This window comes from Folsomia candida, unplaced genomic scaffold (assembly GCF_002217175.1).
Source record: "Folsomia candida strain VU population unplaced genomic scaffold, ASM221717v1 Fcan01_Sc001, whole genome shotgun sequence".
NCBI classification, from domain to species: domain Eukaryota; kingdom Metazoa; phylum Arthropoda; class Collembola; order Entomobryomorpha; family Isotomidae; genus Folsomia; species Folsomia candida.
In genome coordinates, this window is record NW_019091193.1 from 28,025,820 (window position 1) to 28,042,396 (window position 16,577).

Genomic DNA, 16,577 nt, shown 5'->3' on the forward strand with positions numbered 1-16,577 from the left:
ACGCCATGCTTTTTCCAACAGATTTTTGTAATCATCAATAATAACGAATCATGATTATATGTATGTTGAACATTTTTTATTACTTTATTTCGCAATTAAAACATACTTATTATCATTAGTAATTATACTATTCTTAACTTGGAATGACTTTTTATTCATTTTCAAAATCACGATGAAAACAAAACAAAATTTCATATATTTTTAGACAAGAAAATAAAGACTTTGGTTTTTGGTTCTCTGACTTTTTAATGATTAATTAATCAAAAAAGTAATCATAAATACATATAAATGCTGAACATGGATTTATTTACTTCATGCAGACACAACCACTCTGCGACTACATTACGCTTCTACTACTGCACAGGTACACGTTCTGTTAATCGGCATGTCTCACGTTGCCTCGTATTTATTTGGCGAATGACTTCCCATTATCTTCGCCTCCACCTCCAACGTCATTATTTCCCGGTCCTGTGGACACGGTCCATCGCCGATTATAATTCAGCGAGGATGTCCTCAACCTCGGGAACCAGCCTAGTTTCCTCTCCTGCAAAGAAATCAAAAGTCAAAACAGCGTGACACTTTTTCCCGATAAAAACTACTCTCAACATTTTTTATATATTTAGAATCACACCTTCAACGCTTTGCTCACATAGCACTCCGACCCTGTAAACTCGGTGGGGTCCTTCGTCTTGAGGAGAACCATGAAGTAGAGATAGTTCCACATGTTGTGCTCTCGTTTGATGTGATGTTCAAAAGTAACAGCCTTGTTATCAAAGTTGGACCGATTTAAACCTGTCGGAAAGAGGATGGAAATCAATAGGGCAATAATAACAGAACAGTTGCGTCTCTCACTCATGGAATGGAATCTCTCGCAATAATGTCACGACGATAAAAAGGAACGACTCAATTCTCACCACAAATGAAGCAAGTGTTTCTCAACGTCTCCTCCCGATGCTGCTTCTCCGTCCTGAGATCCGCAAATGTGTCAATGATGACACCGAAAATCAGATTAAGCACGATAACAATGACGACAAAGTAGAAGAGGAGGTCGTAAATGACGCGAGCCGTGTAGGTCGATTCCTGCACAAAATTTAATTCTTGTTTCATTTCATGGCATCAAAATTGAATTAATTATGACCGCACTGTTTTGCTTGGTGGTCGTAAAACGTCGCCGATCCCGCCGCCGTTTCGTAGTCCTTGATTCAACGTGGTGACGATGCACATGAGCAAAGTGTCGCACACGTTTTCTTTCATGTCCTCATCGTTGTCGAGGCTGGCTACCATGCCGTACTCTGTGTAGGTTAAGGTGGGCAAATATGTACATGAGCAACAGGTAATTTCTTAATGCATAAAGTATTTGGCCAAAATGCAGTATTTTGAGCTCCGGTCTTCCCAGGGGTACAACTACAAAAAGACGAAAATCTGCATGGAACATACAGAAGTCACAGGTTTTATGTAGAAGTTAACTTTTTATAACTGTCAAAATATTTTGTCTTAAAAAATCGTGAAAACATTTTGACAATGATAAAAAGTTGATTTCTTCACAAAACCTGTATTTTGACTGCTGTATTCTTCATGCAGATCTTCGTCTTTTTGTGGGTGTAACAGTCCTGGAAATCCAAACCCTGGGAAGAACGGAGATCAAAACACTGTATTTTATCCATCCATGGTATTTACAAGCACCCACCCGTCTTATTGAGAGGATCGACTTCCACGATGAAATCATCCTGGAAAACCATGTAGCCCACGATGGAGAAGAGATAGACTAAAATGATACCCAATATGGCCGTGAGGATGATCGAGCGTCCATTCCTGGTCACTGATCGGATCACGTTCATCAGAGTTTCTTCCCTGTAAGCGACGTCGAAAAGCTGTCGGAGGAGTCAAAATGATATTAATGAGTGACATCAATATCATTTCGGGAGAATGCCACTCATTTACCAGAGCAGAGTAGATGAAGGAGTGGATCGTCAACCCAGCGATGCACACACTTCCGACGAAGATGTGATAGAGAAATTCCCCATCCACGATCAATTCTCTCTTTGGCCTAGAAAATTTCCCACTTTTGCACTGATACGACGCTATGTGAGCCGATTTTAGGAGAGCCTGTGAATAAATTACGAGTCATACACATCTCCTCCTGATTCAGAATAATATCGCGTTTCATTCCCATTTCGCTCACCGTGATCAATCCAAAAGCATGAATTGTCCTCGTCGGTCCGGCCAGGGTGATGATGATTAGGATAACGAGCGAAGTGTTGGCTTGCACACCGGACACGTCTGGTTTTCTTAATTGGATTCGGCCACACACGATCAATAGCAAACCCATGATTATCCTCCAGTGAGACGTATTGCCTGCAGGAGAAGAGGAAGAAATTAGCATGAGGAAATCAACTTGCATGTCCGGCAACAGTATACGTATTCAGATTCTATTTAATAATTGTTTTTCAGTGATTAGCCAATGGATGAGTGATAACTTACCATCCGGGGGGAACGGGTAGCCCAATGCGACGACGACATTCACCATGAAAATCATGTTGAACACCAAGTTTCCCAGGAAGGACTCGTACATGCTGACACTGTATTTTAACGGCATGCCTGCAGAAATGGAATTTAAAATAGTGAAGACAAATGTAGCAGAGTTTCACTGGAAGTATCATGTCGTCGTGTTAATTTCTAGGAAACTGGGTTAAGGGACACAGACTGATAAAAATGTGTACAGTTTATACACTAAGGTTTTCAGATTTTAAGAAACTTTTGGCAATTTACAACTTTGTAGAATGGAACAAATTTTGTAAACATGTCATATCTTGCTTTAATTTGTGGCTGGGAAGACTATACACCAGATTGACATGAGTACACCCATCATCATGAATTTGTTAACATGTCTTACTCCTCAATTTCTGTTGCCACTCCATCTCATACATGAGGGCACCTTGTTGTTCGAAAAAGTTGGTGACTTTTGACCCCTTCTCGTCATCCTCCGTGCTGCGAAAGACTTTCTCCTTCGTGTCTTGGGTCAAGTAAGCGCACACGGGTGGAATTGGGAACACGACGCGTTCCAAGTACTCGCACTCCTGCTCCTCGTCATGTCTGACAATCTAGAGAAAACCAGGAAATTAATGGTCGCACGAATGATGATACTAAACGTGGAGGAAAACGAATCATGCAAAGCGAAGGGATTGACAATTAATAATTAATTGCTTTACTACGGAGAAAAGCAGCTATTAAATTAGTCATGAAAGCAGACTTTCTCTTGTTAGTGTCACCCAACCTCAATTTGCGCCGTCCTGTCACTGTAATAGTTCACCGCGTCGGCATACAAGCTCCGTTTGCTGACCGCACGGTCCAACTCCATTTGAACGGCTTTGTCATGTTGGGCGAGTTGGTGACACAAAATGTAGAGTGAGTGGCCAACCTGCATTCGGAGCGAGCGAGGAGATTTAATCACTCATCACTCACTTGTGTAATGTGTCGTAAAATAGTCATCCCGCTAATTTACCTGCTTCTCCGCTACGGCTTTTCCCCTCATTAAATACACGTAGTCATCCCGATCCGAACTGTGAGCTTTTCCAATCATTTCAATCTGTGCGGCATAAAAAGAAAGAGCAGCTTGTAAATTACTCATCAATCTGTGATGCTAAGTGGGTCGCTCCCTTGTGACACGCGAAAAACATGCAAATCTCACCATATTGCGAATATTCATTTTGCTAATCTTTTCAAACTTTTCGATCCCGTCTTTACTCTCCATTAGAGAGAGGACGAGCTTGCTCGCATGGTTTTTGAGATCCATGACGAGGTCCATCCTCCTCTTGGAGAGCGGGGTGATGTCATGAGCTACGAAAGTGGTCACAATGTCGATCGCGTTCGACTCGTGGAGGATGAGAGCATTCTGGTTCTCGAGGCAAGGACCTTGACAAAACTCGGTCAGCGTTCGTAACGTTTGATTTATTAGGCCGATATTGTGCTCGTCCACAAGGAGGCCAATTAACCCGGGTGAGCCCGTGTTCGAGTCGAAGATGCAGTCGAGAAAGTATAAGGTTTGAGAGACCAAGTCGTACGGAGTCTTGTTGCCTTGAGTTTTCAGATATCTCTGAAATTATGGGATAACGGACAGAGTGCATTATTATTATTATTATTTATCTTAACGAGCCGGGTGGCAAAACAGGATAGAATGAGCAGCAAGGCGACATTATTCATGTCTTGCTGCCTTTCCAAGAATTGCAACAACTCCACTCTGGCACATCTACCCACCTGCATCTCCAAGTTATGGTTTTCGCAAAGTAGTTGCAGAAATCGGAGCGAACTCTCTAACAATTTTTCTCTCGGGTGTTTCAAACTGGAAATGGCATATCCATCCTTTCTCAGCACCGTGGTTGCTACACGAGCCCAGTCGTCGTCATCTTCGTCTAAAGCTTGACTTTCAAAGTCGCTGGAAAATCCACTTCCTAAAAAAATATTTGAATTCGAATCTACAATTACTTCCTTTCTTTATTGTTATATATTTCTGCCAACCTTTCATTTCAGCGATCCTTTTCAGCCCACAAACAATGTCCTGAGTTGCGGCCAACATGTCGTCCGACATTCGTTTGGAGACGCGAAGAATGCGGTTGACATCTGGTCAAAAAGATTAAATTTATCAACCCACATCCGAAAAGTTGGTCTTTGGAATATAATAGAAATAGTAAGCAGCACGGCTTTGTCTGCAAAATGACAATGCTTTACCCTGAGAAAAGTTAGCCTTTGTGAGAGTGCTGTAATATATAACAAAAATTGTTAATCCGTTAAAATTGATAGTCTGTATTTTTGTTTAAAGCTATATACTTCATAATTTCTCTTTATTATTAATGATTATTATTAAATCTGCTATTGAACTAATTCAAGTTTCAATACCTGTGGAAGTGAGATTTGGAGTCGCCTCGAGCAATGTCACTAATCTTGGTTTTCGCCACGGCTCTGAAATCCTCACCAACTTCGCGTAAAATGTTGTTTAGCACCTGTTCATATAAATAAATAAATACGTGTCATGATATCTGGGGTGATATGTTGACAAAAACTATTGCCTCGTATTTCCCAAATACACATAAAAAAGACAAACTTTGCGTCATAGCTCATCTCCTCATTCAACAGGTTATCTCATCTCCACAAAAGAAATGAATTTATTTATCTTCACCTTCATAAAGTTCTGACTTTTCGCACACGAGAGGAGATGATTGTAAAAACTTCTCTGCAATTCGACCGTTTCTCCGCTGAGAAGTAAAATCCCGAGATTAATCGACTGTTGGAGAACGTCTGGAGCCTTGTCCAACTTGGTTAAGAGCATCACGACCAGTCTGGATGCGCCGAGTTGGTCCAGCATGTAGTGCGGCTCCTCGCTCAGCTTCCCTTGCCCTGGATGGATGGATTAAGATTAAGTTGGATTATTATTTGTTAACTAGAGTATTACTTAATGATAATCTCTCGATCGATTAAACAATCTTTATCACTTTATTACTTACAAGAACTTGTACTCTCTTTCGTCTTACTGCTCAACTTGGAGAGGAAGGACAAGGATTGCTCATTTCTTCGTAAATGCTTCTCTAATAATCGGTCGTGGACGCGGTGGGCCTATGAAAATCCATGCAAATTTAATATTTTGTTAGTAATAAAGAAATCAGCATAATCACCACTGCGTAAAAAACGCCTATGTACATACCCGTTCCGTCGAGATCTCTTTTCTTTCCAAAATATCTTGCAGGATTTCTAAAATGTTGACGCAGAGTTCGCTTTCTCCTTCGTCCGCGAGTTTCTCGGCGTGAAGGACGAATCTGAAATTATTGATGGTAAATACGTATGATGGCATATGCATATTTAAAAAATGGTTAATTCTTGTGGTATCTACTTTGCTATGAGTTTGCCATCCTGACAGAGCGTGTATGCCAACGTGGAGGGGGGAAAGATCGTTTCCGCCTGGCACAGAATGTCGGTGAGTGTCGTCGTCTCGGCGGACGCCATCTCCTCAATGTCCGGCTTCACCTTTCTCACGAGGTGTTGAATTTCTTGCGTTATCCGGTTCGATGTGGTGGATGGCATCTGAAATGTAAAAGTGAACGTGTGTGTGTGTGTGTAAACTTAAGACTGCAAAAGTAATGTTAAAATATTATGAGACGTTTAAACGTATGCTTTTATTACGTCCGAACTACATTTCGCTTTTGGAGACTCAATCATCGAAATCCATTTCGCTCTTCGGCTGACCTCACTGATAAAGCGGCTCGAGTTCTTCTCAATCTCTTCAATGAGGTAGGAAGGCAGGTAGATGAGTTGGGAAGAGGCTGCGAATTAGAAATGTGTACATACTTATTATGTAAAATATGAATTAACTGATTTTGCAAAAAGTTGGCAATAGTATACCCGCTTTATACATGATACTCAAACATTTCTGAGCCGAGTAGAGTTTCGTGGGATGAATCCATTTGGTTTGAGTGAGCCGATAAATGGCTTTGAGTAAGTGGATGAAGAGTTCCTTGTGTCCCTATGAGTACAATTTGGTTGACATTCAAACTCAACTTCAATCAGATAAGCGTGCATGATGGATAAGTCACCTTAATAACACCCGGCGTGTGGGTGAGAATTCGTTCAAAAAATATTTTCACAATCACAATCAGACCATCGTTCACGTAACTTTGACATTTATAATCCGCCTCAGCCTCGCCGAGGGAGGCGTTGCAAAGATTGACTAGTTCGACGAGGAAGTGCTTCTCAAAAATTGTCCACATCCGGTTGGAACTGTAAACACTGCGCACATCTACTTCCGTGACTAGAAATGCGTGCAGGAGAAACATGACGTACGCTTCTTTGACCTTGATCGACAAGTAAACAATTTGCATATTAATTGCAAAAATTTTATTTGGCATGATTGTTTTTTCTTACATCGATCGGATACTCCACGGAACACAGGACAGTGACGATTCGATCAAGTGGGAGTAAGTTTTGGCATTGCGACTCTGTGTACACGTTCTTACCGATGGTGCAGTATGTCAAGAGCTTCACGATTTCAATGTGGAACCTGCCAAAATTTATGGTTTAATTTATTCCTAATCATTTACTGACGCCATGATGAGTCACTATAATTATAAGTTTATTATTTTCATACTTAAATTTCTCGACATCGCTGGGGAAAAAATTAGACGAGGCTCCATTCGCATTGGCGCAATTTGGTCCAAACCCAAGATAATTGACAAGTTCTTCGTGGAAAATAGCGAGCTGGAAAATAATTTGTGCGTCTTCAAACAAATCAAAAATTAAAGACACACAATTAATTAATGTTACCTGATACACCACCGTTTCCTGATTTTTCCTCACGATGCACTGCTTTGGACATACGACCGTTTGCAATGCAATGAGATACGCGGACGCAAAATCGTATCGTCCCGTCTGTTTTTGAAATGCTCTTTGGACCAAGTGTTGAATCAGCCCGTCGGGAACGCCGGCACAGAGGGAGATGTTGTCCTCGTAGACGGACTGGATCGCAGCCGCCTCGCCAACCCAGGGCATCGGAGTTTTATTCGTCTCCTGCAAAAGTTTTTGAAAAAGAAGAAAGTAAATAACTCTGCCCAGCTACTTTTCCAACAATTGTGTCGCAAATAAACTTCTGACTAACTTTCCCCCTTTACATTTTGTGAGATATCATTAATGCAAAATGCTGTTATATTTCCAAAAATATTGAAAATTTATACCCCAAACTTATCATGAGTCAAAGTTTAATTTTGAGGAGGTTACAGATTCAACATTAAAATTTATGATGTAGAAATTTTAAAAAAATCCACATTTTTTTAGAAATAATTAAAATGCTCGACCACTAGTCTACTATTAAGTTATATTTTCAAATTGTATTCGAAAATTGTCTTCTAGAGTCAAGAGCTGAAAACCAGTCATCATACTGACGCTCGTATGACTTCATTAATAAAAACATTAATAAAAACTTTCAACTAATCAATCAATCTACGTACCTCAAGCTGGATAAAACTATTGATATGGTTCGACATTATCATCTGATTCTCTCCGTTGGCCATGCAATAGGCTTGAAAAAATTGGCTGAATTCGGACAACTGTTGAATATGGAGGTCCTCCTTGGAGTCCTGGAGTAACTTCATGGCTTCCACGATCACTTCGTCCACTCTGCTTTCTCTGAGCAAATATTGATTTTGACGATGACCCGAAACCGTCCCATCGGAGGTGAGGTTGACACAGAGCCGTGTCATTTGTCGGAGAACTTTAATAATTTTTTCTCTGTATTCCAAGAGCGGGTAGCGGAGAGAGGGGGTGCGCGAAATTATGTTTTTCGTGGGAGAGAGGGGGTCATCCCGGACTTGAGAGACGTTTGGAGACATTTCGTCCCCGTCTTCTTCTACTCCTTCGTCGATACTGCCGTACTGTGAGAGATTTGGGATTAGAACAAGCATAAAAATGTAAAGTGTAGACATACTTTGGCATCTTTCTTCGCCTTCAGTTTCCAATCGCTCCGTCGACGTGCCTTGGCAATCTTCACGGCGCCTGAGATAGCTTTCAACATCTCTTTTATCTCATTTAAAACTCCGCAGTCGCTCTTGTTACTGAGGATTTGACTCTAAAAGAAACTCATAATATTTAAAAAGACTTTGTCAGATTGGAAGCGATCGTACCTTCTCCAACGCCGTGAAGAGACGCTTTCTCTGGTTAAAGTTTGACATTAATAGTTTAATCGCACTCTTGGTCAGGGGGTGGTGCACGCTGGTTACGTTGTAGAGGAGGAGGCGTAAAAAATTCGAATCGTCGTCACTACAAGAGATCATTAATGAAGTGAACAAAGGACACAAAGGAAATATACATGAACGTCGTGATGCTTACCACAAGTTGACACTCTCTTCAAAAAAATTGACGAACGTTTCCACGTCCATATCCGCAATGGAGTTACCTTGAGCAATGTCATCTTTCAGTTTTGACATGAGAATAGTGAGTCGATAGTCTAAAATTACTTCGTGAATGTGCTGCAAAAATAATTCCATTCAATTTTACGCAGTCTAACAATAAGAATTCCATATTTTAAGCATAAACAACATACCTCATTAATCTCCAAAATATTCACTTTCATATCCAGCAGGACAGCTTCGTTCTCTTTTTCAAAACGGGTCTCTTGCGACTCTTCCGTGAGAAGTTTATGCGATTGTTTTCTTCCTCCGTTGGAATAATTTCCTGATCATTTAACAGATTAAATACATTAATTGCGAATGAAAATTTTTAATTTTATGAAAATTGACCAACTTTGATCTAAAATCGCCTCCTTGGACAATGACGCCAAAATAGTTAGCAACGTTTTCCTCAACTGATTGAAAGAAACCATGCCGTAAAAACCGAAACGTGCAAATTCCTTGGCCAATTTTAAAATCTGCAAAAATATTTTTTATAAATATGTAAATTTTTACGTATCTAACTCTAGCACACAAAAACCCAAACTTACTTCAACTGACAACTTGTTTTGCAAAATGTTATGAAACTGCGACTTTTGTGCAACTTGGCGTAAATATTTCTCAATGAATTCTTTCGTTGGAGAGAATTTCTTCATTTGTGCTTCCTTCGTTTCATTAGCGGTGATGTGGATGGCATCATACCTGAGTACACGTACAAATTATGAAAATTGCCAGAAAGTTTTTCATAAAAATTTTCAAAATTTCGCAACGCACTCATCCTCGCTATGAATCGGTTCCTCCCACCACATTCGAGAGAGCGACACTTTTTTATCCTCTTTCTGTGGTTCGACATCCACGTGAAGTTTTCGTATCAGTCGACAGCACGATATTCTTAATTCGAAAGGAAGTGACCCAGCAGAAATGCATCTAAAAGCAGAATACAATTTTAAATTTCCTTACTAGTTTAAAAATTTATGTACAGCAAAAAAATAACCTAACTCACTTTAACAAAATATTGATATCCAATCGGTACGATAATTCCTCAATTGCGTGATTCTGTCGTCCCAGGCACATGTTCGAGAAGAGGTCCAATTGATGACAGTAATATTTTACGATAGCTGAATCCTCACCAAATCCCAAACTTGCTTTCATCGCGAGCTCGGACACACTTTTCAACTAGGAATGAAAAGATCGCAAAAATTAAGTCACCATCCATCAGATAAGTATTTACTCGTCGCTTACCTTCATTTTATCCTTGAACAGGTAAACATCCTCCCCTGTCGTATGCAATCCTCCCGACAGGGCTAAAGGCCATCGGTCGGCTTGCATCATTCTATTATTCAAATTCCAAATAGAAAATGAATAATTTTTTCAACACGTTTTTAGCCTTATGTCCTAAATACCTTGCTTCCAACAAGACTGAAAAATTATCCGGACTCAGCAACACTTCGCATATGATCTCTTGCGTGCTCGGAATCCCCAACTTGTTCGACACGCAGAGATCTGAGAGATGGTCGAGAAATCTGTAGTCCCACTTGTGCCCACTCTTCTTCAACAACCCGACAAAAGTGTTGACCTCGTTTTTGCTAATGTGCTTCTCCAGCAACATTCGATTGTTGTGGACGAGGGCGGTAATCGTCTCTTCAGCGTGGATGTCGAGACCGATTTGGGTTTGCATAAAACCAAATTCTTTAGCGATACTTTCCTGAAATGAGTGATAATTAATGAATTGGTTAATTCGGAAGTAAATATATTTTTTAAATAATCAGTTTGTCTACCTGATTTTTTCTATAACTTTGCTGGCTCAAATGTAGCACTCTGTAACACAGTCTAAAAGTATACTTCCATTTAGATTGCATAGTTCCGTCCTCATCTTCAAAGTAGGGGAGTAAAGTGCCCTGCTTTTTTTCCATCGGTGCCTGATAATCGTCCACAGAGAAAAATTAATCTCCAAATTAAATAAATCATAGTTTTTTTTATAGGTTACCTTCAAAATCTCGAACACATTATCCAATAAAAACTGTTCTCTTAAAAGTTTCTGACGATCACGGGATGGTTCAGCAACCACAAAATCTAACGGATCAACATTATGATGACTGGAGTCGGATTCCGCGACGAAAAATATGACTTCTTTCAACACATAGCAAACATTCCTGGATAGAAAATGGTACAATTAGTCTCCGTTTCACATGTACAAAAAGAATGTCAGATTAAAAAAAGTACCTCCTATCGTTTGCAGTGACCCCTTGATGGTGAAGTTTCTGGCAAAAGTCTTTCAAAACTTCGAGCACATCGTTGACAAAATCCAAATCACGGACTTCCACGGGTGACACGGACACGACTAGGAAGGCTTCCTCATCCTTCTTATTCGGAGTACAAATGAGCTAGGAACATACAATCAGGAATTAATAGTTTTGAATACGAAACCTAATTTATTATTAGCTTCGTACCTTCATCATCGCTGGGTTCTTCTTATTGACATCAATCGGAATTTTGGTTGCTCGTACCCATCTACGCGACGAGTTGTGACGAAGACGAATATATGACGATTCAGGTACAACGGCTTCCTCAGTCTCGGCTGCGGTGGGACAAAATTCAAACAATGTTTGATTCCTGTCTTGACCAGAAATTGGAAATATCGTGGGTTCCTCCCATTCATCGAAACCTGTTTGCAAATTTATTATTATAACTCGTTGGAAATAAATAAATTGATGTATGTCAAATCTGATTGTGTGTACTCTGCGTCCTCGGTGACTCGCTGCATGTCGATGTAAAATTATACACGCTCCCATCACACGCCATGTAAAGTCCTGTCGCCATATGCTTCAGGCGATATATTGAGCTCCAGTATCCCGCTCCAGACATGCAGGGATCGTCTTGCATCACCTATTTTTATTACAAAAAATTCAATATTTCCCAAAAAATATTACAAACTTTAACGTCATCATCCTCTCTCACGAACCTCCACTTCCCACAGAGCTTTACTTGACGTCGCTGAGGTCGCAGCGGCTCGCTGGGTGGTGCGGAGAAAGACGTGCTGATGGTTTTCGTAGGCGTCGAGCGTAAGAAATTTTTCCTCATCGACGTGAAACAGTCGCACGACATCGCCACCTTTCAAAATACCAGGAATGTTTTCTGCATAGTTGAGAAAGAGGACTAAACTCCATGCTTTTTTATTTGAGGAAAAGTTGACCTGGACATCAAACAGAATTGTCAGCGATTAAATACTTCGACACTTTTAAGTACACGCACCTCATGAGACCCTGGATTATCTGGGAGACACACGTCCGATGCGTGGAGACACTGCTGTGTGCTTCCCACTGCGGTGAGTATGACTTCATCCCCGGCCACGACGGGGTCGCCTGCAAATTGTGAAATGTTAATTACAATGAATAAACATATTTAGTGGCTCATTTAATTACCCAGCGATCTGTGCTTGAACGAGGGTATAATTTGGAACCACGAGTACTCATTCCCACTCCGGTCAAGGTACACGCGCATCGCTAACTTGTCCGATTTTGCAGGAATTCGCTTATTCACGGTTAAATATTTATTGGATTTCATGTGCAGAAGCTGAAAGGTGTGAAATTATGGATTTAATCCCCTAGATATCAAAACAGTTCTTGTTCTATCTCTCTTCTTCATCTACCTGAACACTGGTCCCGTACTTTAGCGTGATCCCAACCTTTTTACAAGTGTCTTTTGCATTTTGATCTTTCTCGAGTTCGGCAGCATGCTAAAATAAATTCACCTCCGTCAATTATACCACAATTATACTCAATTTCTGAGCTTGTTGACCACCTACGTGCAAACTTTTCATTAAAATTGCTTCTTCCGGCGTCCGATTTGTTATATTGGACCGTGATGCGTGCAGGTACTGTTGTTGAGCAGAGTATCGCATTGCAGGACACATTTTAAATAAACAATCTGGTCACCAAAAATTGATACAATCAAAATTAGGTCACATCACTTATCAAGATGAATATACTTATTGATAAGTTATGACAATACTCACCTCTAAATTTCTTTGGTGGATTTTGTAGAGTTCCATGAGACGGACAAATCACACACCGGTCATCCACAGACCTACCAAAAATGAAAACATTACTCAAAAATATATTTTTACACCTTTTCAGAAACCAACTTGGACATTTTCCCCTCACCCTAACGAGTAGCCCAACGTGCTGAGGAACCCGGTGACACTCCCCTCTCCAAAGATGCTGACAACATCTCCAAAGTGGAGAATTTTCGGGTTGTTGGCACCCTCCATGACTCCGATACCCGGATTTCGGATATCTCCCTCCTAAATATTACTCCTTGCAATTAATTAGCCGGGTTCCGCATTCTCGTCTCCATTTTCGTCTATATTTCGTCACAACCAACGTAATAACACATTTCGTAATAATATAAGCTCGAAAACTAGATAATTGTATACTTTCGCGTTCGTTATATTTCGTTGTATTTTTGCCGACTTGTGGTCTCTCCTAGTTAAATGCAATTATTTACTTCTCGTTGGATGCAATTACTCTTTGTAGGGGTAAACTATCAGCTAAAACTAAACTATTATCTGTACATGAAGCAGAAAGTTAAATAAAGTTAAAGACAGCTGAGACGAGAACACAAGTGCGTTGGTTTTATTATGATTATAGTTAAAATGTTACCAGCAGCACAAGATCTCGTTGTAAAAAAGTAGGTAAGGATAACATATATGGAATGAATAGACAGAAAGGCAGCAGGATCAGCATAGCAGACCAGCAAGGCCGTAAAACAAGTATAATATAAACATCAGTTAACTTCATCTCGTCAAAGACCACAGCAGTTAGTGGATTGGATTGGATTAAAGAAGAGTGGATTTTCCATCACTCACTACTCGTCGACTGAGGAGGAGTACGTGTGGAAGAATGATACGTGTGAAGCCAAAGGCAATAAAGTTGTTATGCAATAACAATAAATAATGTGTAGTGCCACCAGGATTGCGGCAGGTGAGCGGAGGACACTGCAGGCATGCTTCCATTCACTCCTCAGTGCTGCATATACACCAGAAAAAGCATCAAAGAGGATATTGTCACAATATTATGGTCACGTTGACATTTTTCTAAAAATATGGTTTCAAAAATCTAGAACAAATACAAATACAAAACAGTAGTCACCCGAATCATGGAGATGTATGCACTTCATGAAATTTCCTCAGGAGAGATAAAGTCCAGCGAAATGGCGTGAAATGCGTGGAAATCCTGTGTAAAATTTCCAGTTAGCAAATAATTAACTGAAATGATGCGGTTCCTTAAACTTAGCATGCATGCATGCGTTACATTTTTCTGTGGGAGTACATTACAATGTTATTTAGATTTTGTAAAAATAAAAATTAGTTATTATATTAATACGCCGTTCGCATAATATTCATTAAAGTAGCAATTTATTTTACGATCGAAAAGCTCAACGAATGAGGAAAAATATAAAGAACTGGAAACAATGAAACAAAAACAAGATTGGTTTCTAACTGGTACATTCATAATAAATAACATTTCAGCTCATTCAATGACTTACAAATAGCTTCAAACGATAATTTAGGACTTGGAACCACCCTCATTATAAGATACTGTTATATAAGAGAAATTAACAACTTGAACAATTATTGATTCGTTTTGTAATACTAAATACTATTAACGCCGATTCCCGAGCGTTACTCTCCTGACATCCACAATGCCACCGTCTGCTGTTCTCCGAAATACTACAAGTCTAGAATAAACAATGAAACAGAAATTTAGAAATGAGACATGACATGACTCTGATATAATTTTCGAATTGTGTTAATTCCAGTTTTGTCTTACGGGTTGGTAGACACGGGTTGCTCATGAACCTTCGCCTTCTTCCTGAAACTTTTCTCTTTCAGTGACGGTTTAAAATCCTTCGGCCGAGGGTCTCTATACGACCCCGCCCACTTTTTCCATAGAGCTTCCCGCGACTGTTCTGCCCGATATACTTCGACATGATCGAAGCCTGCGAGTTCTTCTGGTATAAGTTCTTCATCGGGTGCGATCACCTCGTTTTCTGCATCTAAGCCCATCATTTCCTCCATTGCGAGTTGAATTCTCGACTTAACCTGAGGTGGAGGTTTAGATCTATTCGGTCCACGACCTCTCCACACCTTCACAGACGAGGATGGGCCTTCCCCTTCGTTCTCGCAATTTTCCTTGGTATTCTGACTCAATTTACGTGGCCTTTTCACAAATTCACCTGGGATGACGACCTTCTTGGGGAGACCCATTTTTTTCGCAGGTTTTACATCCACCACTTGTACCTCGTCATCTTCGCTGACCGGAACCTCCTCTCTCTTTTTCTTCTGTGGTCTACTCTTCTTTTTCACCTCAGGCACCGACAATGGCTCTGGAGCTGGTGTTGGAACTGACTCCGTCACTGGAACTGGCACTGGAGCTGGCTCTGGGGCTGGCGCTGGCAACATCTCAGCCATTACCTCAGACACTATGGCCTGAATGTTTGGGTCTAACATATCTTCCAAACCATATTTTTCCAATTGCTGGGCAACAGTAAGACCTGATGAAGCGTAAATACAATTAGAATAAAAAAAAAATGAAAAAATTCCAACTTTCTCCATCTAAGGAATTAATTCGTTGTATAATAGGTCATTCACAAATTACCTTCGTCCTCCGCCAGCATAGCCTCCACCTCAGCTGCTCCCAATCTTTCGAACAGACTAGCACTAGACTCTGGCTCTGCTCCAGAGCCTGCTCCATTGCCAAGGGATCCTAGCAAACTATCAAGGAACGCGATGTCCATTTCTAATCTGGGACCTGAAGGATTCAAATATAAATAAAAGGAGAATTTGAAAAAAATTAAAGTAAACGAACGACACCGTTTTCAATGTTTCCACATTTAAGTAGTTAATCATCGAGTAATGAATTGTTACAGCTACCACTTACCTTTGAATTTATCGTGAGAAGTTTCGGGAAAAATGTAAATGTTTCTGAGAGAAATTGGTGGAAGGACTGGCTGGAGAGGAAAGTGTCGGAGCGGAGACTGCGAGTGGACTGGCGTCTCTGGGCCTGAAGTGAACTTTTGGCTGGCTGGCAGAGAAAACTCTGATCTTTTCGTCCCCATGTCAACGACCTTTGAGAAACTTTGTTGCAAAATTGGACGCTCAGAAATAAATTCATAGAGAACGCCTGAATTTCCATGTTGCCATTCATTCATGCAGGACAACCAAGGACATGCATGAATACGTTATTTATTGCTAGATATATCTAATTTTAACTATTTTGGTAATACTTAATTGTTCCTTAATTAATTTGTATTAAACCCCACGCTCAACATGTGATTTAAAATTTGAATTTCAAATCTATCTCCTGACATGTTCATTTTAAAGATATTTAGAAACATGTTGGATAACCATCGTCACTTCCTATTCGTCGGTCAAAGCAATTAAATTCATAGTCTTTCAAAATTTATAATTTCTAACAAAACCCGAAATAAATTTGTCCTCATTTGCATTTTATTATTTGCACTCATTTGTGTAATGCGATCCAGCAGACTCAAATTTGCATACTTAATGAAATGAGACAGACTGACTGCTAAACTAATCATCATCAAGCAGCCACCAGCCACCACCACCAGTTTATAACTACGTCGCATTTA

General features: G+C 40.2%; 2 protein-coding genes across 3 annotated transcripts; both read right to left on the bottom strand.

Annotated features, from left to right (window-relative positions):
• Positions 1-61: 61 nt before the first annotated feature.
• On the bottom strand, positions 62-13,692 carry LOC110845940 (inositol 1,4,5-trisphosphate receptor). 2 transcript variants are annotated; one of them, XM_035852280.1, is made up of 50 exons: positions 13,360-13,692; positions 13,088-13,286; positions 12,940-13,010; positions 12,730-12,851; positions 12,574-12,660; positions 12,347-12,497; positions 12,177-12,286; positions 11,887-12,117; positions 11,663-11,810; positions 11,375-11,589; positions 11,148-11,308; positions 10,912-11,077; positions 10,703-10,843; positions 10,328-10,629; positions 10,167-10,257; positions 9,928-10,100; positions 9,699-9,851; positions 9,476-9,626; positions 9,280-9,403; positions 9,080-9,210; positions 8,866-9,005; positions 8,661-8,796; positions 8,465-8,605; positions 7,989-8,411; positions 7,309-7,551; positions 7,133-7,242; positions 6,910-7,045; positions 6,582-6,839; positions 6,391-6,511; positions 6,172-6,311; positions 5,882-6,072; positions 5,696-5,807; positions 5,499-5,607; positions 5,174-5,391; positions 4,894-4,997; positions 4,726-4,754; positions 4,516-4,617; positions 4,255-4,448; positions 3,689-4,093; positions 3,503-3,586; positions 3,275-3,418; positions 2,894-3,101; positions 2,482-2,598; positions 2,183-2,355; positions 1,942-2,106; positions 1,688-1,871; positions 1,144-1,292; positions 915-1,080; positions 632-792; positions 62-544 (listed from the first exon to the last, which is right to left on the bottom strand). In XM_035852280.1, exons 2-50 carry the CDS (start codon positions 13,192-13,194, stop codon positions 407-409), a joined length of 7,836 nt encoding a protein of 2,611 aa, XP_035708173.1. In that variant the 5' UTR covers positions 13,195-13,286; positions 13,360-13,692; the 3' UTR covers positions 62-406. The 2 variants fall into 2 exon arrangements, with proteins under 2 accessions (XP_035708173.1, XP_021948195.1); XM_022092503.2 differs by having other exon boundaries at positions 13,088-13,692.
• A 629-nt stretch (positions 13,693-14,321) lies between these two features.
• Positions 14,322-16,510, bottom strand: LOC118437894 (titin-like). The gene is made up of 4 exons (XM_035857395.1): positions 15,866-16,510; positions 15,584-15,736; positions 14,756-15,479; positions 14,322-14,663 (listed from the first exon to the last, which is right to left on the bottom strand). Exons 1-4 carry the CDS (start codon positions 16,134-16,136, stop codon positions 14,588-14,590), a joined length of 1,224 nt encoding a protein of 407 aa, XP_035713288.1. The 5' UTR covers positions 16,137-16,510; the 3' UTR covers positions 14,322-14,587.
• Positions 16,511-16,577: the final 67 nt, after the last annotated feature.